We start from the raw sequence: 21,937 nt of genomic DNA, 5'->3' as shown, positions 1-21,937 counted from the left end.
AATGGTAGTGCCACGGACCATGTAATCGACTAGGATAACTCCCTTCCTGTCCCAAAAAACGGATGCCATGACTTTCCGGTCTGAAAGAGTTGTTCGGAATTTTTTGGCACTGGGAGAATGTGTATGGCGCCACTGCATCGATTGTCTTTTGGTTTCTGGCGTCGTTTAAGAAATCCAAGTTTCATCTCCTGTCACTATACTGTCCAAAAATTCCTCTCCTTGTTCATCATGACGTTCAAAAAACATTCTTCCTGCCTCAATCCTGTTCTGTTTGTGTTCTTCTGTGAGCATTTTTGGGACCTAACGAGCACTCAGTTTCCTGAAATCAAGTCGATTCGAGATTACTTCGTGCAGAACAGATCGAGAAACGCCTGGGCACTTCTCGAGAAGTTCGTCAAGAGTCAAACGACGATCTTCACGGATGAATTGTTCGACTTTTTGGATGAAATCGTCGGTCACCAAAAACGGCCGGCCGCTCCTCTCCTCATCATGCACACTTTTTCTTCCTTCTCGAAATTCTCGTACCCATTTGGTGACGTTTTGGCGATTCATACCATCTGGTGCATATGCTTTGACAAGTCGACAATGAATTTCAGTGGGAATGATTCCTTCTTGAGAGAGAAAACGGATCACACTTCTCACTTCACACTTTGAATATTCAGTAATAGAGGTGGCGGTAGCGCTCGATGACTCGCCCATCGTGAAAACCTCTCACGGACAAAAAACGTAACGTACTAAAACCGTACTGGTCTGAACTTGTTCGCGACATGTCACCGAAAGTTGCAGTAGTGCCAATGCTCGAAAAAAAAATTCACTGTGGCCGTAGGGAGGCTTGTATCTTTACTTTCTGGACGTCCCTCGTATTTAGAGGTGGATGAAGTTTATCGATTATTGCTATTGGGTTTACGTCTTTTTCGATTAAATGTTTTGATAATTTGAAATTACTTTATCTAAAGTAATACCATTAATATTACTAATATTGTTAAATTGTAGTAGGTTTAAGTTAAAAATTTGTTCATTAAAAAAATTTTCAGAATCACAGAACGTGGCAGAAGATAGATTATAATCTCCTAATAATATTATATTGCAATTAGTGTTTTCTAAAAGTAAATTTTTTACAGTAGAAAAGTGGTTTAAAAATAATTGCTTATTAGAACGTACAGGCATATATACCGCACCAATAATAATACATTCTTTACCTAAATTTATTAAAACAAAAACTTGTTCTAAATTATTAATAGAAGTACAAAGTATCCTAGAAAATAGTTTTTTATTAACAGCTATTAGAACTCCTCCACCTCGTATAAAGGCACTGGTGTTAGTGTTTCTGTCAGCTCTGTAGACATTATATTGTTGGTAACCCATTTCTGAGGAATTAGTGGCACTTGAAAGCCAAGTGAATAGTACACGCCCAAATTATATCCGAAACCATTAATAGTAACCAAAATATATTTGTAAAAAACCGAATAGTAAGCTAATTACAGTTATTTAAGTAAGTTATTTTTCAAACTAGATTTTTTTAAAAGTAAAGTCGAGTTCTATTTTCCTGTTTGTTTCCACTTGTTGTTTGTCTAACTCTTCAAAGTTTTTTTTCGAAATTAGCACTGTTCTCCAAAAATCGATCAACATACATACGTATTATTGGCTGTATTTTGATTTTTTAAGAATAATTTTTTTTTATTAATATTTTATCTGTAAAATGTACAAATTTGAATTATTTTTATAAACTATAATACAGTTAAAGTTTATCAATAGAAAAAATGATTTCTAAGAGTAGATTTTAAGATTAGTTCCCAATTATATTTCAAAAGGTATCTGTGAAAACTACTCGTAATAATAATTTTTTCTCACAATAGACTTTATGTTTACAAAAATCAAATTTTAACTATACATTTTTCATGGAATAAATGGTTATTTAACGAAATAACGGGGGTATCAATGTTAAAAAATCACACAGTTTAATGTGTGCATTATATAGCGCTCTTAAAATAATACTTTTTAATAAGTATCTACTAGAAGTATATTCATGTTGATTGTAGATATNCTTAATAAAGTCCCCTTAATTTAACTTAACCATCATCTGTTTTTTCTTTTTTTTGCGTGTTCCATCTTCAATGGACTCGTGTATTTTTTTTTCTCCTTTCAAAAATCAACTCCCCTAGTTTATAAGGTACGGGCAACGGCCTTGTATAAGGTCATCCCTGATCTATATGGTTATGTGACAACTGTCACGAGGTTTTGGTGTACATCTACTATCAACGACTCAACGGACTTCAACTTTAATATTTATTAGTTATATATTTTTTTCTAATTGCTTTAATATAAAAAAGTTAATGTTTTGTTTGAAATCCTACTGTGGTCCGACAATATACTGTCTCTCCCAGTAGGTTGGCGACCCTTTACTTATAACGTTGTAAAACGCCATGAAAGTTACAGATTTTTCGTTGCGGCCAATTAATTTGATTTTTATATATTTGTAACCTTTCAAAATTATGAATAGAAGTACAAAGTATCCTAGAAAATAGTTTTTTATTAACAGCTATTAGAACTTCTCCACCTCGTATAAAGGCACTGGTGCTAGTGTTTCTGTCAGCTCTGTAGTCATTATATTGTTGGAAACCCATTTCTGAGGAATTAGTGGCACTTGAAAGCCAAGTTTCAATTAGAATGTAGACATCCAAATTTGAGGACGGTATTTGTGAATTTAATGATGATAATTTGTTGTTAACACTGCGTGTATTTTGGTAATATATATTGAGAAACAATAGAGTTGATTTTATGCGTTTTTTGTCGAAGAAACTATTTTTGGCTCATTTTTTATGTACTTGTTTATAATATTACTTTTTCCATTCTCTCTACGTTGACTGAGCTCTTTTCTTAAGTTTGATATTTATTCTCTTTGAAAAGCAGTTCGATCGAACGAAAATTTTCATAATTTCATTATTATGTTACTCCCTTCAGTTTTAAATTCTGACTTTTCAGGAAAATTAAATAAGATTACGTTATGAGATTTAGAATTTCTATCTAAGATCTCAGATATAAAATTATTTCGAGAGAAGATTCGTTATTTTCAAGTGTTTCAACTTTATTTTTTAAGATAGCTAGTTCACTTTTTAAATATTCATTTTTTTTTGCCAGAGTAGAAACACGTTCTAAAAGCTCATCAACTTTTTTCCCAAACCGAGAAAATTTTTTATTGATTGAAGCTATTAATTTATTTTGGGATGATTTTATATCATTATTAGAAGCGATAAGAGCGTCCAGTTTATCTTCCATACTTAAAACGGAATGAGAATGTATAATATAAAATTAAAGATAATGTGCAGTATAATAATATAAGGTAGACGATTGTTCATAAACTATTGATAATGTGATATTACAATAGCGAATAATTATTGTAACATACCTTGTTATTTTTGGTGTTCCGGTATGAAAATGAAATAGCTGATTACAAGGTTTAGAATGTGAAACCTTTTAAAGCAGCAAAATGAGCAAGATTTAGTTGTTTTAGTTTTAAAAATTATTAGAAATCTATTTAAAGTTCAAATAGACAAATACAATCATACATAGATCACAATAAAATAAAGCTAATGCCGAAAACTGTTAAGAAAATTCACTTTCGTTAAATTAAGAAATGAAAACAAAATTAATTGTTATAATCACATCTGTTATCACTGTTATCACTGTTAATTATGAGTTAAATAGAGAGTGTTTGGAATCTTTTACAAGTAAGATCAGTCGTAGACTTTGTGTAATTAAATCATATTATTTAAAATCTTGAATTATTCTTGTAAGTAATTACATGTACTCAGTGCTCGAATTGGCAAAAAATAAGTGGGGGAGCTCAACCTAACAATTTGAAAACTGCATCCCCAGCGTTTTGCAGACCTTTTTTTTTTTTTACTCATTACTTTATTTAGTCGGAAAACAATAAATAAACAACGTTAAATGATAATTGAAAACTCTATGAGTGATAACTCAAACTGATAACATGGAGCTCAGCGACATATATATATTATTTGTTATGTTATGTTGTTCTGTGATATATTACCATATACACGATATTACAGAACACTGAACTATTAGAACTATTGTAATATCATACTATAATGAAATATATCATATAAATTATAAAAAATTATTTGTTTACAAAATATTTTAAATTGTAAAATTGATCACAATTTAAATCTATACTTAAAAAAAAAAAATGCGGTTATATTTTCTACCGTCCTCCCGTCACAATAAAAAAAAGTAGTTGGGGTGCGCAAAAAAATAAAAAAATTAGTAGAGGAGCTCCGTTCCCCTGCGCACCCCCCCAATTCGAGCACTGCATGTACTATATTACGTATAGTGTAAATCGTATACATAGTGCGTTTAATACCAAAATCAACAATCGATTACTTTAAATATTATTGCATTACACAAGATGTAAGGTAAGTACTATTTAATCTATGCTTTCGAATCTCCTACAATCTATTGCATAATAATTAAAACAATTAATATAAATGAAATAGGAGAATTAATAATTAATAAAAGACACTAAGTAATGAAAAAATCAAAATTAATATTATATTACAATACTTATTATTTGTTTTTTTAATTTCTTTTCTTTTTCTTTTTGGTTTATTACAGTTCAATCCTTTCAACTGTATGTCAAAAGATCACAATTTGTATCTGGTCGAAGACGTTACACTATAAAATTAAAAAATTGTTCTCGTTCCCCGTAAATGGGGAAAACCTCCAAAAAATTACTAATTTAGAAATTGCTAATTTTCAACATTTTTTCAAATTGTTTTCTTCAAATTTCCATAACTTTTTCAAAAATTCCTTTACTTATCATTTGATATATTTCTTTATAAATCTGACCCATTGTCTGTCAATAGGATTGATTCAAAATGACAAATTTTTTACAAAAATTTGACTTTTTCAACTTAACTTTTATAAGTGTTCCGGAAATACTGACACTTTTATATATTTTGTAATAAATAGCTGAGGAAGTATTGAATTACATCGGTTTTAGTATAATTTAAGCTTTACAACAGTAGTAAGCAATTTTTGAACTCTTAAGCAATATAATAATTCCATGAGAATGTTTGATGCGAGTTGTTTGAACGGAACGCCCTGTAATGATGTGCTGGTTAGTTACTGTTCTTTTTTGGAGTATCTATATCATGCAGGAGAAAGAAGTAGGGAGTAGACTGTATAAATGAATAAATGTATTGAAAGAATATAAAACAATAAACTGTATATTTAACATAAATTCTTATATATGTACTAATAAGATAGAGGGGGGCACTTAACACTAATGCCACAATGGGGCAAAGACAAATAAATAGTAATGTATATGACACGACTTACGTCGCAAAAATGTGGTCGACACTGGTTTTGAGGGTAGAGACCCGTGGGCCGTTTATTAAATGAGCGACAACAGATTATTTTAACAAAAATAAAACAAACCGAAAAGATAAACACAGTAATAATAATCTTCGCATAATATCGCGGCACTTTCGCTGGCGTCGACGACGCGATGTTCGGCGTAATCCTTGGACGGCAAAATGGTTAGCAGCGTTGTAGGCGACGGTGCGCGGGTGCGGTTCGGCTGTCGACGTTGTCGCTTTCACAACGGGAGGAAGACTCTCGCACCATTTGCGGCGGGTCGTCGTCGGCCGTGCGGCATTTGCTGGACTTTGCACCGTAGCGTATAACACGCGGTGTTGGTCAGTCAAATACTCATAGTAGGGCGACGGCTGATAAAGGTGGCACGAGTCGCGGGGCATCGTGTATAACGAAGCGACGCGGGCCGTGTCATATATAAAAGTAAAAAGATAAATATATATAATAATAATATATAATAATTAATTATTTAGCAATTACTGTAGTCTTGAAAGTTGTACAAATAAACTGATCTGGAATGAATAACAAAATAGTGGATACAATTCACTAACATCAATGGGATGCGTTTAATAGCAAGTCGATGATATGTAGATGTATATGAGTACAGGTGAGTCGCATGGCGAATTTACTATATTTGCGTACTAAGGTACACGCGAATCGCTATTGTGAAAAACTATTATGCACGAAAAAGGCCTTATGGAACACTTCGACAAGGGCCAAAATAGTAACAGCACCACATACACTACGACTCAAAGGATTTTCACATCGATATCATACATCGACCGCGTACGTAATCATCTGACATAATGAATTTCTCGCACAAGCGGCGGTGGTAGTGCGAGTGGTGTTATCAGTCATAATACAAATTTAAGAAAACGCCCTCTCATGATGCTTATCCAACACGAGTAACTTGTACGATTTATTTTGTTTCGTGTTACATTTTTATATTACATTTTAACTTTGTGTTTATTACATTTCTTAAATAAAATAACTATTTAAAAACCTACACTTAGCGTAAATATTTTATATCCTGTTAAATTGTGTGTGTGTGCAGCAAGAGTCGAGGTTGGACTGCTTGTCCATTAGTCAATCGTTATAATAAAACGTGCGTGCTGGCTAGTTTTTAGGCTTAACCGTCCTTTAGTAGGTATAGTGAAAAGGTAGTTGTGCTGGTGGTTGATAAGGAGCCACCCTTCAATCTGCTACTTTTGAACTAGACAGTGCTGATGGGTCTAAACTCTATCCCTTTAGTAGTTCACTAATTTGAGGGATTGGGGCTATCCAGTGTATCCACCGGAAGGACCTAAGAAGAGCTTGAAACGCCGAACTCGTCGTCATATATATTAAAAAACATTAATTCATTTGTGTAAAATTTTTGTGTTTATGTCGGGTCACTACAGAAGTACTACAATATACTTTACTATGAAAAGTTTTTTTTTCAGATTTTAGTTTGTTTTCATGGTGAAAACTAACATCAAAGTTAATAGAAAAATAAGATTTTTGTAAAAAAATTCTTTTTTATATTTTTAATTTTATAATGCTATACTTTTTGAAAAATATATGGATCAATACAATTTATTATGATAAATACTATTTATATACCTCATTCGTTTGTCATACTTTTTTTTTAAATAGAACCATTCCCTTTATATATATATAAATCATAAAATTTGTAATCAATATATAAATAAAGAAATAAAATATCATGTAGCTTTAGGAATAATTCACTAATTTGTTAAAATTAAACACTATCTACAGATTTGCACGGAAGCGTTTTTTATGATAGTGATTTTAATCATTGTCAGATATCATTTTACTTGACCCAACTATGCCACGTCCCCACTGTGCCGAGTCTCCACTGTGCTGGGTTTTTTTCTGTATATTATACTTATTATACGTGACGTTTATGAAATGTATTATATATAAATTTTAATACACGTAAATTGCTATTTCAGCTTTGTACAAATGAAGATACAAACGCAATCATTTTAAAAGATTTTCGAATTTTTATTTATTTATTTGTACAAGTGTTACAGACTTGTAGTTTATGAACAGAAATCTTTAACGATGTACAGTTTTTGAGTACTAACTTTTAGTGAACATAAAATAGATTAAATTATTTAGAAATTGCGTTAAATAGTTTAATACGCGTTAATAATATCAAAGAATAATAGTGCTTCTTGAGTGAATTAATTTTTAAAAAATGGTAAGAAATTTTATGAAATATTTAGATATATGAAAAGTTATATGTAAATATTACATATTATAATATTATTAAAAATATAACAATGTTAATATATTTCCAAATTAATATAATTAATTATATAATTTATACATTTAAAAATAAAATTCTATTTGCATAAAGACAAATCCTATGTTCTCATTCGGTATATTTAAAATTCATTTATTTTTTACAATTAATAAAGGAAAAAATATGTAATTATTATATTTTTAGATTTTGTCAAATCATTCGATTTTTGTTGTCAGTATTTGTTTAGTTTTCCAAGGTAATAACTTAAATATCTTTTAATAACTAAAATACTACTCGATAGCATAATACGAAATGTAACTGATAAATATTTGATAAAATATTTGTAGATGGCAAATTTACAGTTTTGGCCTTTTTCTTTTAAATATTGTACTCCGAAAAAAAATTAATCATAATGATTTAAATGCTGTTTCTATGATATACGAAAAAATTAAGTGAACTCGTACTGGACTTAGGATTAAGAACAATTGCGTCCCAAAATTTCAAAATTAGCCATCCTAAAATTCAGAAACAATAAAAATATATTTTTTAAAAATCTTTTTGTGGAATAATCTTATTTAGTATTTATAAAAAATATGTCAAATATAAATATTTTCCTCACAGCACAAGTATATTATAAGAAGTACTCATCGAGTATAATAATTATACTATAATTATACTTAATTATTAAGTACTAGTTCATGTTACATAAATCCTTATTTTAATATATTATGACTAATGGGTGAACTATAAGAATATTGTATATAACACTTTTTAAGTTTCATAATTTACTTTTTATTGCATTATTCTAGATAAATAACATGTTTTTTAAAATAAAAAATTGTGGTTGAGGAGAAGAAAATATCTGCATAGACTAGCGCTATGGAATTAAATCTAATACATAATTACTATTCATAGTGGCACTAGATGTTGCCAGTCAAGCTGTGTAGGATTCTTTTTTGATTTTATCTTAATATTCTGTAATTTTTTTTTTCTTCGTGGCAGTTATAAATTTAGAAGCCTAAAATTATAAAGAAAAATGATTAGAATAGCAGTTATCACAGAGACGTATTAATATGGATACAATAATTAATAAATTAAACTAACTGCAAATACAAATATAGATAATCTAAAAATTCAGAAACAATAAATATATTTTTTTATAAAAGTGTTTTTATAGAAGATTCTTATTTAGTATTCATAAGAAATATATAAAAAATAACTATTTTCCACACCGTATTGTTTGAATATGAAACATAAGCAAAATGTCAATAATACATATAAGTGTTAATATAGGATGTATTTATCAAGTATAATTAAGTACTAGTTATTGTTACATTAATCCTTATTTTAATGTATTATGACTAATGGAAATTTTGACTGTATTATTGTAGATAAATATAACATTTTCTTTTAAAATAAAATATTGTAGTTGATGAGAAGAAAAATTCTGCATAGTCCAGCGTAATGGACACGAACCTGTTAGGGCGAGCGGCTGAAAATCTTATGACGCTTACCTCAGCACCTCTAAACTCTGTTTACGAATGAGTGGACTGTATATTTTGGTAGGATCGTGTGCTCACACACGATATTACTTGAAGTCGGAGGGGTTATCTATAGGAGACAAGATGGTGTGTGAGACAATTAACAAAGGCAACTTAAACTAAAAAAAAAAAAAATGATTAGAATAGCAGTTATCACAGAGACGTATTAATATGGATACAATAATTAATAAATTAAACTAACTGCAAATACAAGAATAAATTATTCGATTGCCCCTTTGGCACAGTAATTATAATAAATGTAATAATAGGTAATATAAAATATATATATGTAACAAATATAAATTGTCGAAAGAAACTCACAGCAACGTTGATATGTGTGTTCAATGGTCAGTTGCAACGAAACATAAAACTAAGAAAGAAACTAGCCTATCACATAATACTTATTCATTGAGGCACATGATGTTGCCAGTTAAGCTGTGTAGGTGTCTTTTTTAAATTCATTTTATTATTTTGATATTTTTTTTTTTTAGTTGTGGCAATTATAAATTTGGAAGCCTTATTTCGTGAATGTAAGAATACTTGAAATAATAATAGTGTATTCATGCTGTTATAAAAATAATATTAACAATATGAACTGTTCATACATAACTAATGTTTACATAATTTCAATTAATAACTATTATTGATAAAATAAAATAGAACACTAACTATAAAAGATGTTAAAAATTAATATATTATTAAATTATTATACTTAACACATTAAAATGAATTAATAAACTTGGTCAAATTAATATCTTCTTAGCTTTGCAAGGATACTAATAAATTATATTGTTTTAGGCGATTATGAATTATGTGAAATGTGTTACAAAGTGAAACCGGAAGTAATATTAAAACCTTGTTTACACCGAGTATGTGTAGGTTGTGCTTTTAAAACGAAATATGTGTGTAAGATTCCATCATGCAAACTATTTATAACAAATTATGATAATATAAGTGCGTATTTTAATTAAATTTGGAATCTACATTAAGCATACTATCTTCCATTTGTTTCATAAATATTCATTTTTGTTTAGTTAACGATATAAATGAAAATCTAGATATAATTTTATGAGTAATATTTAAAATAAATTAATTGTATATTTTTTTTACAGAAGATAACGGCTTATGTTACGCTTGCAAAGAAGAATCATCTACAGTAACAATGCTTCCTTGTTTTCATAAAATTGGCAATAGTTGTGGTTTTTATAAATTATTCTCAAAAACGGATAGATGTCCACAATGTGACTTAAAAGTTAATGAATTTAAAAAATTAGGTATGGAATAAATGTTTAATTTATTTTATTGTGGTATAGATGGGGCATNTAAAAAATTAGGTATGGAATAAATGTTTAATTTATTTTATTGTGGTATAGATGGGGCATAGTGTTCAATAATATATTATTGAAATCTGACAGTGATGAATATCACTATCATAAAAAACAATTCAAAACTAATGTTAAGAATGTATTTTATTTTTAGCAGAATTTTTGAATTATGTTATTATATTATATTGTTACAGTGTTGTACAATGTACAGATTGATTTTATATCATTACCTACACAATTCTTTTCTGTATAAATATAATTTTGTAATTTTAATTTTTGTAACTTTTAGCTACATAATGTTTTCTTATGATTAGCTAAGAAATACTCTATAAGTTTGTCCCTTATACTTTCTAAGGATATCAACTTTTTTTTTAAAATGACCATACATATTTTGATATTAATGAAATGTTTACTTTTTTTTATATCAATTATTTTGAAGAATAAAATTTGAAAAGCTAATTTTTAAAAATTGTATACAATAAAAAAAAATGTTAATTATATCATACGTTATAAGAGTTGTCAGTTAGAGCTCTTCCTTTTTGTATATAACTCGTATACATATAATGTTAAATGACAGTTAATTAAAATTTTTTTTTTTTTAATTTATTTTTAATAAAAATGTTAAAATTTAAAAATAGTTAGTTTTTACCAGTTTTATTAAAAAAAAAAAGTTACAGAGAAATAAAAATTGTATCAAACGCTATAAGAGTTGTCAGTAGAGCTCTTCTTCCTTGTATATGACTCAGATTTTTTTAATTTTAATTCAGTTATAAGTTTATTAACAAATTATTAAATAACTTAAAAAAATGATTTAAAAAAAAGCAATTCAATGTATGACATTAATAAAAAGGAGAGAAGACTGGATGGAGTATAAATGCTTGTGTAAAGAAGCCAAGTGTGCAGTAACTAAGGCAAAGTTTAACAGTTATGATGAGTTGTATGATAGGCTAGGAACAAAGGAAGGCGATAAAGAAATCTATAGACTTGCAAAAATAAGAGAGAAAAAGTCTTAAGATTATCATTATATAAGGTATATAAAAAGTGTTGATAATAGGGTACTTTCATGTGATGATAATGTGAAAAAGGAATATTTTGAAAGATTACTGAATGAGGAGTATCCAAAAGAGGCATTAGTGGATATCTCGTGGAATGAGAGACTGGTAGATTTAATTAATGAGAAAGAGGTATGGGAAGGTGTGGCATTAATGAAAAAGAATAAAGCTGTAGGACCAGACGAACTGCCAGTAGAAATATGGTAAATATTAGGTGGTGTTGGCATCAGGTGGTTGATACCGAATGCATGGATAAATAGTATTGTAGTGCCGATATTTAAAGGTAAAGGAGACATACAGGAGTGTGGAAATTATAGAGGCATAAAGCTCATGAGTCATAGTATGAAAATTTGGGAAAAGCTAATAGATAAGAGAGTAAGAATGAGACATCGGTATCTAAAAACCAGTTTGGATTTATGCCTGGTAAGTTAACAAAGGAGCCAGTATTTTGTTTGGGGTAACTAATAGAAAAGTTTAGGGAAAAGAAGAAAGAGCTGTATATGGTATTTATAGATTTAGAGAAAGCGTATGACAGAGTACCGAGAGAAATTTTAAAGTGGGCATTAATGAGAAAAGGAGTTACGAAAAGGTAAATTAATATAATAAACGATATGTTTGATGGCCCTTGTAGCAGGGTAAAAAGCGTAGGAGGAATATCAGAAGATTTTCGGCTAAGAGTAGGAGTGCATCAAGGTTCTGCTGTAAGCCCTTACTTATTCTCTATAGTGATAGATGAAATTACTAGAGAAATACAAGGAGAGGTGCCGTTGTGCATGTTGTTTGCTGATGATATAGTGTTAATAGGAGAAGAAAATATGAAGGAAATTAATCAAAGGCTAGAGGTTTGGAGATCAGTTCTTGAAGAAAAGGGTTTAAGGATAATTAGAAGTATGATAGAGTATATAGAGTACGAGTTTAACAAAGAAGAACACGGGTTAGGTGAAATGAGGAGGTCAGTGACAATAGGCGAGGACGTGATTGGTGAGGTGGAGAGTTTTAAGTATTTAGGTTCAGTTGTGCAAAAGAGTGGTGATATTAACGAGGATGTAAGAAAAAGTATTAAGTGCGGGTGGTTGAAGTGGAGAGAAGCGTCTGGCGTCTTATGTGATAAAAGAATTCCAATGAGGCTGAAAGGCAAATTCTACAAGACTGTAATAAGACCAGCTATGATGTATGGTTTAGAGTGATGGGTGGTTGATAAGAAAGTAGAGCAGAGAATGAGTGTAGCAGAGATGAGAATGCTTAGATGGAAGAGTGGAGTGACTAGAAAAGATATAATAAAGAACAAGCATATAAGAGGGAGTATAGGTGTAGCGTCAATCGTGGATAAGATGAGAGAAAATAGACTTAGATGGTTTGGTCATGTTATGAGGAGAGATAAATCGAAAGTTGTAAGAATAGATATAGAAATAAATTTTGAAGGATGAAGAAATTGAGGGAGATTCTATTTTATTATAACAAAATCATCTTGTATATATAGAACATCTTCTATTTTTAAAAGTTAAAAAAAAATATTACGACACTTTGCTATTTACATGTAAATGGACCCAAAAAATATATTTTTTTAATATCCAAAGTAACATTTCTTGTATTGCTATAATATTATTTTCATTTATATTGTCTGATTTTAAGTAAAACAGTATAGGCCTATATGTAATAGGAGTTAAGTTACCAATAATCCCCTTAGGTTATTATATAGGTTTAATATTAATATATTAACTTTGCTTGTTTTACATTAAGAATCAACAATGACGAGATTTAACTCGGCGAGTGGTTGTTTGAGTAAATGCTTTATATAAATAAAGTAATATTAATTTTAGAAGTAGTGAAAAATAGTTATTGCCAAAACTGCAACGACGAACAATCTGTAAAAAAAATTAAACGTTGTAACCATTATGTTGGACACAATTGTATAAATAGAAACAAAACTACTAAGTGTCCAGTAAAAAAGTGTAAACAAATTCAAGATCATTCTACGGAAAATGGTAAGCGTTTAAATATTTGGTTTATTCAAGTTTCAAGTTCTAAAATTTTAAGAAGAAAAATTAAAAATGAATTATTAGAATCAGGAATCATCTATTGTTCATATACACATTAAATACCTGACATTAAGATCACTCTCATAAAACGTTTCAATGAGATTGAAATAATTTTTTTAGCTAGAATTTTATAAAAGTACATAAAAAAACCAGTACACGTGAGTAGTGCCATAGTTGGGACAAGAAAAAATGATATTTGATAGTGATTAATATCTCGATCATAATAAAAAGCTTCGAAATGTTAATTTTATAAAATAAAATATCTGGGATCATAAATATAAACTAATCTAAAAAATTATTAGATTAGTTAACTTACAATTTATATTATATAAGCAATTTAGTAAAGATTTTTAAATATACTTTTGTTAACAATTTTGTCAATAAACAATGTCACGCAATTTGCATAATTTTATTATAATTCATAGACTGTTTATGTTGGATTCTATAATTTTTGAAAACTAAATGCATTGGTGAATCAGCACTTATTTGTAATTTAACCATGTTTTATTTAAAATATTATTGTAATTTAACATTTTACATTAGACAGTGAACAAACATGCTGTATTTGTCTATTAGAAATTCCATTGAGTGTGACATTAAGTCCTTGCTATCATAAAATATGCAATAATTGTGCTAATGAGCTATCACTAGAAAATGGTACTAAATGTCCATTATGCAGAGAACCAATATTACGTTATAAAAATATAGGTAATTATTTAAAAAATATAATTTATCTTTACAAAATAACCATAACTTTGGTTTTTAAATTAATACTGTATTATTAATTTAAAACTAAAAAATAATAAACTCAAATTACACTCAAACATGGATTATCATCCGAATTAGATAGAGTCCGTTTTCAATAAATTCAATAATACCTGAACAAATAGATGATTGAAATGTGGTAAGACATTCATTTTCTTAAAACTATTGAGTTTTTAATTTTTGTAAAAAAAAAATCAGCTTCATAGACTACAATAATTAGTTGTGAAACCCTTAATATGGTATGGTGGCTAACTGTGTATTTTAATTGAGTTCCGAGAAATACTTTCTGTTTTTTTAGAGTACTCGTATACGTAAGTCGAAATCGATAAAATGTATACGAGATTCATTCAGATTATTTATGTAAATTTTTTTTATTATAATTATTTTTTTTTGAAATATCAATTGCTGTTTTGGCGCAACAATTACGTTTATCATTTTGCTCTTGTTTATATGTGTATAATTAAAAAATAAAATATGCCCAATTTTATAGAAGCATTAACATATTCATGAAAAGTGGAAATGTATATTGACAAATATCTTCCATACTTGGATAATGTAGCTAAAGATAATGAATTGAATAATAAGAAAAACTTTCTATGTTATGTTTATTTATTGGGAAAATATTACACTGTCATTAATAAATTTTAACCCTAACAATAATCGGAATATATTATGAAAAAATTACTGATAGTGAATCTATTAAAAAAAATTAGTAAGAGTAGTAGCAGAATGTTTTTGAAGGGACCACCAGATGAAATAATTCATAAGTTTATGTCATTGGAAAATAATATAGTAGATAAATTAAAAGAAAATGTTATAAGATTTGAAAAAAGATACAAATTTGAACAAATACAATAGCAATTCGGAAATTTTGGAAATAGAAATAGATTCTTTTTAAAAAAAATTCCTAATGGTAAATCATAAATTTAAAATATGTACGTCACCAAAGTTTAATGATATATCCTAACCATAATCAGCGTGGACCAATAAATTATAGGAAATAATAAATTATATAAAAATTGTTGAAATATTGTTTATGAGAACTAAAACACTAAAAATTATAAATTTAACAATATGAATAGGTATTTTTATCATAATAATCGATGCTTTCACTACAATTACTTACAAAAATCATCTAATTCTAAATGAAAAAAAATATGCAATGTAGTTTAGAGAGATATAATTTTTACATCGCTAAAGATATATAAGTATTATTATATTTATTAAATAAACACTATTTTCTAGTTAACTTTAACCTTGTATATAACATTTAGAGTTAATAGAAAGATGTGCATGCAAAAAAGAACTTCGACACGTTGTATTAAAACCTTGCCTTCACAGAATAGGTAGAGTCTGTGCTGATTTTTTTAGTAATAAAAGTGAATATCATCCGAAGTGTCCAATATGCCGCGTAAAAGTTGAAGAATTCTGTCATGATGGTTTGTATTTATTATAAAATATTATGGGTTTGTGTAAAATTGGCCCATGCAATATCTTAATGAATTAAAAATATATAGTATAATTTTTTTTCTTTAAAATTTATAGTATTCTACAATCTATAGTTTTATGAAAAAATGGCCATATTTTGGTAATTTGGGGAAAGTTGGGTCTTTTCATTTAAAATTGCATCATATGGGATTTTTATTAGAAACTTTTATGTTTAACACACTTACTATCAGGATAATGATCCAATTATCTTAGTGGGATCATAGGATGTCTCAGTACTTAGAGGAAAAAAAAAATTAAAACAAAATCTTAATTGTTATAAAATTATAAGAGCTGCAATCTGATATATCTCGTATAATTCTGTTTAAAAAATATAAATTAATCCAATTTTCAGATGTTTGGAGAGAGCTCGTGACTAAATTTTNAATAGAAATTATGATAAATATTTTTATATGAGCATTGCTATAATCGGTTACCAGACACTTAGGTAAGCATAGTTCCAACATCTAAGGTACCACCGTTCAGTAACAATGATTATCGTATGTATTTTATGAGAAAATATGTCACCACTGATGGTGTTTCACGCCTACACATTTTATTCTTTACTATACCATCAAATGTATAGCTATAATTTCTAAGAATTTTATCATCGACTACCAGACGCTTAGGTAAGCATATTTCCAACATCAAAGGTATCACCGTACAGTAACGAGCGCTGTCGTATGCATTTTATGATAAAAATGACACCACTGGATGTGTTTCACGCCTACGTATTTTATTCTTTACTATATAACCGGTGAAACACTTCTTGTCCTGTCACATTTGTTTTTTAATTATCATTGACGTGCAGTTGTCTTTTTGAAAACCAGAAATTTATTATTTAATAATTTACACGTATAAATAAAACCATGAACCAGCAAGATCAAGCATCTTCTACACAAGGTATGTAAAATTTTCCAATTATAAACTTATTTTATTTTAATAAATTTATTTTTAAAATATTTTTAATTTTTAAATTCATTAATTTATTAAAAAAAAAAAATGAGTACGATAAAAAATTTGTACGAGAAATGTATTAAGGATTTCAATGTCACAAGTGAGTAAAATAAATTGGTAATTGTAATCAATATAAATCGTTAACTNATAAATTGGTAATAGTAATCAATATAAATCGTTAACATATATTTTAAATGTAAAAATAGGAGATTACAATTTTAAATATTGTAATTGTGAAACCAATAAATGTTATCAACATAGGGCATTATTAAGAGATGCCTACCATACACGCCGATATATCGACATTTGGGCCAATGTAGTGATCAGTTATTTCGTTAATAATGCCGAATATGAAAAATATGATGTGATTATTAATGAATTAATTGAACGCTCATCGGTCGATTTGGAGATTTATCTGCGTGAATTATATGAAAGATTATTTATCACGAAATCTGATTATGGGCATCAACGTTGGCTTAACGGTAGAAAATTTATTAGTAATACTTATAATAATAATAAAATTAAAACTAAAAGTTATTGGACTAGACTAATTTTTTTTATAAAGGTTGAAAATTATGTTTACTTAGATTATTTTAATTGCACGGAAAGATTGAGCTTATTTACAGGTAACAGTCAGAAGTTGAGGAGAGAATTTAAACATCGTCGTGCGATAGATCTTGTTTGTGTGTACAACTTAATTGTATCACATAAACAAGATGAATGTACAATGCCTATCGTTAATTTTAATTCAGATGGCGAGACTGTAGATGAGTATTCAGAGTGGAATATATAATTTGTATATAATATTAATAATACTTTAATGCTATCATAATTAGCAATTGTTTCTAGTGTTATGCATGTGACATGATGATGTACGGGAANAATTGCTTCTAGTGTTATGCATGTGACAGGATGAAGTACAAGAACAGGTATAGATCTTTAAACATAGTTTTTTCATACACATATTCTATTTTACATCATGAAATTTAACATTTTTTACATGTGATAATGAATACTGTACAAATATGTGCGGTACAAATCCACCATACAAATACCTTGTTATTTAACCGACAAATGTATAGATGTTTTTATTTTAACCATATTTAATATTATTTTTTAATATCATTATAATAATTCTATTGCAGTGATTGATATGTCAAAGCAGACCGATACAATTACAGTCCCGTCTTTTGACCTACGCNAAATTACAGTCCCGTCTTTTAACCTACGTATTGAAATTGAAGCATCATCTGCGTTCCCTGCTAATACAACTGCATATGCTATAGTAATTTCAGACAATGTATTTACATATACACCTTTTGACGGTACCATCCGTATATTTTATCATTTTTTTACATGTTTATGCAAACATTTATTATTAACCTCGTAATTATTATTATTATTATAAAATAAATATATTATATACAAATAACAACACTGTTTTTATTTTAGATTATAAGTTTATTATAAGAAACTAATACAATATATAAAGTTATTATTTATAAATTATTAATATAAGTTAATTTTCTGACATGATTGGGTTTCGGCCATTGTGAAGCCCATGGACTATAACCATTTTCTTGGGTATACACTGTTGTATTGAAAAATGTTGGTCCATCATTCNGTTGTATTGAAAAATGTTGGACCATCATTTTCATCGCACATTTCTTCTTCTTTTTCCTAAAGCATAATTATAAATTTAATAACAATAAAGGTTATTACAATCTATGTTCATTAAACTCACATTAATTTGAAGCGTGCCCTCGGACCATGACTTGACCCAACTATCAACTATTACATTGTACGCTAAATTCTTCAGCTCGCTTATGTATTTACTGTCACCTTTAGGAATAGTATCACATATTTCTATGTCGTTCAAACTTCTTATAAAATTAACCATTTCATCATTGTTTGATTGTTGAATTTTAGGGCCCGACCATTTACCGTCGGCGTATTGTATAATGCGGTCTATTTGATGGCTTAATAGTAAACGTGTTTTTATTTTTCTTGATATTGCACTGTTAATAGTACACTGTTAGTCCATAAGTCTATTAATGTTTTCGTTATTCAATAACACTCGACACCCATCCACTATTCTGGATTCTAATACTAAATGCATGGTATCACGGTACAATACTTTGGTTATATTAAAATCGACATTTTGGTATAACATAATGATCTCTCCTTTTACCGGAAGTGATTGTAGGAATAATGTTATTTCATCCCTCATGCCGTAAATAATATTTAAATAATCTGCTGACATACTAATGTATCGTGAAGGAGTAATAATTCNAATCTGCTGACATACTAATATATCGTGAAGGAGTAATAATGCATACCGTAACATTGAAGTCATCCTTTGGATTCAGGCCCACTTGCAAAAATTTTCTGTCGCTGAACGCAATAGTGTAACTGCTAGAGTCAATCATCTCGGCTGGCGGTGTTGGTGCGATATAAATGTAGCGCTGTTTTCTTACAGGTTCGGCAGCCATATTATTCATAGAGTAGAATCTTCTTTTTAGAACTGAAGGTTCTTGATGACACTGTGACTTTATCAACGATTTCATGCTCATTTATGCGGAAAAATCACATATTTTCATAGAGGCGTCAGCAAATCATAGGACACATATCCCCGTATACTAACTCTTTTCTTCGTCACTTAAGTAATTACACTTTAATAATTAATTTTAAACTCTCAATTTCTAAATATTTGTATACAAATATATGTAATAGATTATGTGTATACATGTTTTATACAAAAACGATTACACATTAATGTCTATTAACAAACGCGGTAGTGTGACTGAATAATCAAAAAAGAATTTGATAAAATATTATTTCAAACGTATAAATATTTTCTCTAAAATTAAAAAAATAACTCAATTCTTATGAAATAGTATAATATTGTACATATTTATTTATTTACTTTAATATCATAATAATGATCACCTTATGATGAGTTTCATCATCACCTCCTCTTCTATGTAGGGGTAAACTGCTGATTAACTGTTTTAATTATTCAAGTAAGAGGGCTCTCTATGACCAAAGGCCTACACATCACATAGCTATAGTTGGGTTTCGTTTGATTAATAGCCGCTGTCGCCGCTTGATTATTCCTTTCATTTTCTGCATTCAAATATTTTCAAATAATTCTAAAATTATGTAATTTTTAAAATAGCTCCAATTTTCTATAATATATCAAGATATACTATATGATGTTCCATCTACTTCGGTATACTATGAATATACCAGGGTATACAATACATGATAACTGTACAAGTCCGCATTTGTCCGAAAAAGTAGTAGATGAGCATAAATAACACTTAAATCGTATACCGTCATGTATTTTCCTATGCAGCAGTTAAAAACAGTTTTTTGACAACGTACACTTTTTCACACTTGTCACTAGAAAACATTTTTTAAAACGTTTAAGTGATACAACACTATTAATTTTACTCAAGTAGTAATCAGTCTTTTATGTGAAAATACTCATTTATGCGGAAAAATCACATATTTTCATCGAGGGTCGGCAAATTACAGATCACATATCTCTGTAAACTAGCCTTTTCGTTCACCACTTAAGTGATTTCACTTTAATATCATAATAATTAAATTTAAAGTCACGATTTCTAAATATTTTTATACAAATATATGTAATAGAGTATGTGTATACTCAATATGTATACATATGTTATATCCAATNTATGTAATAGGTTATTTGTATACATGTTTTATACAATAACGTTTACACATTAACAAAAAAAAAAAAATATCTATTAACAAACGCAATAATGTAACTTAATATCATAATAATTAATTTAAACTATCGATTTTTAAATATTTTCTCTTTAATTACAAAATAACTGAATTCTTATGAAATAGCATAATATTATACATATTTATTTATTTACTTTAATATTATAATAATGATCATCTTATGATAAGTTTTATCATCGCCTACCCGTCTATGTAGTGGTAAATAGTTGGTCTACTGTTTTAATACATACTTTAGTCAAGGAAGGAAGACCCTCTATGACCAATACACGTCATAGTTGGGTTTCATTGGGTTAATAAGCCGCCGCCGCTCGATTGCACCTTTCTCTTTTCACTTTTCACATTGCACATTGTGTTAAAAGTCATATATTATATCTACTGGTGAGAATGTTTGATGCGAGTTGTTTGAACGGAACGCCCTGTAATGATGTGCTGGTTAGTTACTGTTCTTTTTTGGAGTATCTATATCATTCAGGAGCAAGAAGTAGGGAGTAGACTGTATAAATGAATAAATGTATTGAAAAAATATAAAACAATAAACTGTATATTTAACATAAATTCTTATATATGTACTAATAAGATAGAGGGGGGGCACTTAACACTAATGCCACAATAGGGCAAAGAAAAATAAATAGTAATGTATATAAAAGTAATAAGATAAATATATATAATAATTAATTACTTAGAAATTCCTGTAGTCTTGGAAGTTGTACAAATAAACTGATCTGGAATAAATAACCTTTCAACACGAGTAACTTGTGATATTTATTTTTTTTCTTGTCACATCTTTATATTACATTTTAACTTTGTGTTTAAAAATTCAAATACTGTTTGCTATTAAATTAAAAACTCAGACATTTTATTAATTTCAAAATATGTGTTCTCATTTTAAAAAACTCAAGTTAATGTTTTTTAACCTTGAAGGGATGAAAAATATCACGTTTTTACTACATATTCTTGCAGACTTTCTTGAATCAAATAATATTTCCCTTACGAAAAATTAAAAAATTTCAATAGTTACTGAGTAAACGAGTGTCTTAACCTTAATGAATCACTCTGTATACAGAGTGGCCCACCATTCACTGACAACTTAAATAACTTTTGATCCAGTTAATATTTTTAGTTGATTTTTTTTTTAAATAATAGTTAGACGTTAGGTCTATAGCTATATCTCAATAATTAATTTTTTTACATTTTATTAAAAATATTAATTATTTTTAAATTTTAAATAAAATGTAAAAAAAAAATCTAAGATAGCTATTTTGTAGAGTAGAATTTAAGAAAAATTTTAGTAAAAAAATATCTTATTAATATTCAGTAGTAAATATTCTGTAGCGTTTTGAAGTTTGTGAAA

The 21,937-nt window shown here is 28.4% G+C and overlaps 3 protein-coding genes across 8 annotated transcripts in view; 2 read left to right on the top strand and 1 right to left on the bottom strand.

Moving 5' to 3' along the window:
* Window positions 1-300: 300 nt before the first annotated feature.
* Window positions 301-699, bottom strand: LOC126908979 (protein GVQW3-like). Its single transcript, XM_050691335.1, has one exon. It carries the CDS (start codon window positions 697-699, stop codon window positions 301-303), a length of 399 nt encoding a protein of 132 aa, XP_050547292.1.
* Window positions 700-7,132: 6,433 nt separating this feature from the next.
* The window catches only part of LOC126908976 (uncharacterized), a 25,394-nt gene continuing 10,589 nt past the window's right edge, over window positions 7,133-21,937 (top strand). For 2 of the 6 annotated variants that reach the window (XM_050691331.1, XM_050691329.1), the window contains exons 1-2: window positions 7,133-7,600; window positions 7,850-7,901. In XM_050691331.1, the coding sequence (XP_050547288.1) occupies window positions 7,598-7,600; window positions 7,850-7,901 (55 nt within the window). In that variant the 5' untranslated portion in view covers window positions 7,133-7,597. Of the gene's footprint in view, window positions 7,601-7,849; window positions 7,902-9,074; window positions 9,296-9,677; window positions 9,717-9,984; window positions 10,141-10,298; window positions 10,461-13,383; window positions 13,549-14,145; window positions 14,311-15,641; window positions 15,807-21,937 lie in introns of all 6 variants that reach the window. The other 4 variants (XM_050691330.1, XM_050691333.1, XM_050691328.1 and 1 more) reach the window with 4 other exon arrangements.
* LOC126908977 (uncharacterized) lies at window positions 16,256-17,686 on the top strand. Its single transcript, XM_050691334.1, has 2 exons — window positions 16,256-16,909; window positions 17,016-17,686. The coding sequence occupies exons 1-2, from the start codon at window positions 16,855-16,857 to the stop codon at window positions 17,600-17,602; spliced, it is 642 nt and encodes a 213-aa protein (XP_050547291.1). The 5' UTR covers window positions 16,256-16,854; the 3' UTR covers window positions 17,603-17,686.

This window comes from Daktulosphaira vitifoliae, unplaced genomic scaffold, assembly GCF_025091365.1.
Source record: "Daktulosphaira vitifoliae isolate Bord-2020 unplaced genomic scaffold, ASM2509136v1 Scaffold_62, whole genome shotgun sequence".
Lineage (NCBI taxonomy): Eukaryota > Metazoa > Arthropoda > Insecta > Hemiptera > Phylloxeridae > Daktulosphaira > Daktulosphaira vitifoliae.
The sequence above is the reverse complement of the archived record's forward strand: the minus strand, read 5'-3'. Positions and strand labels throughout refer to the sequence as shown.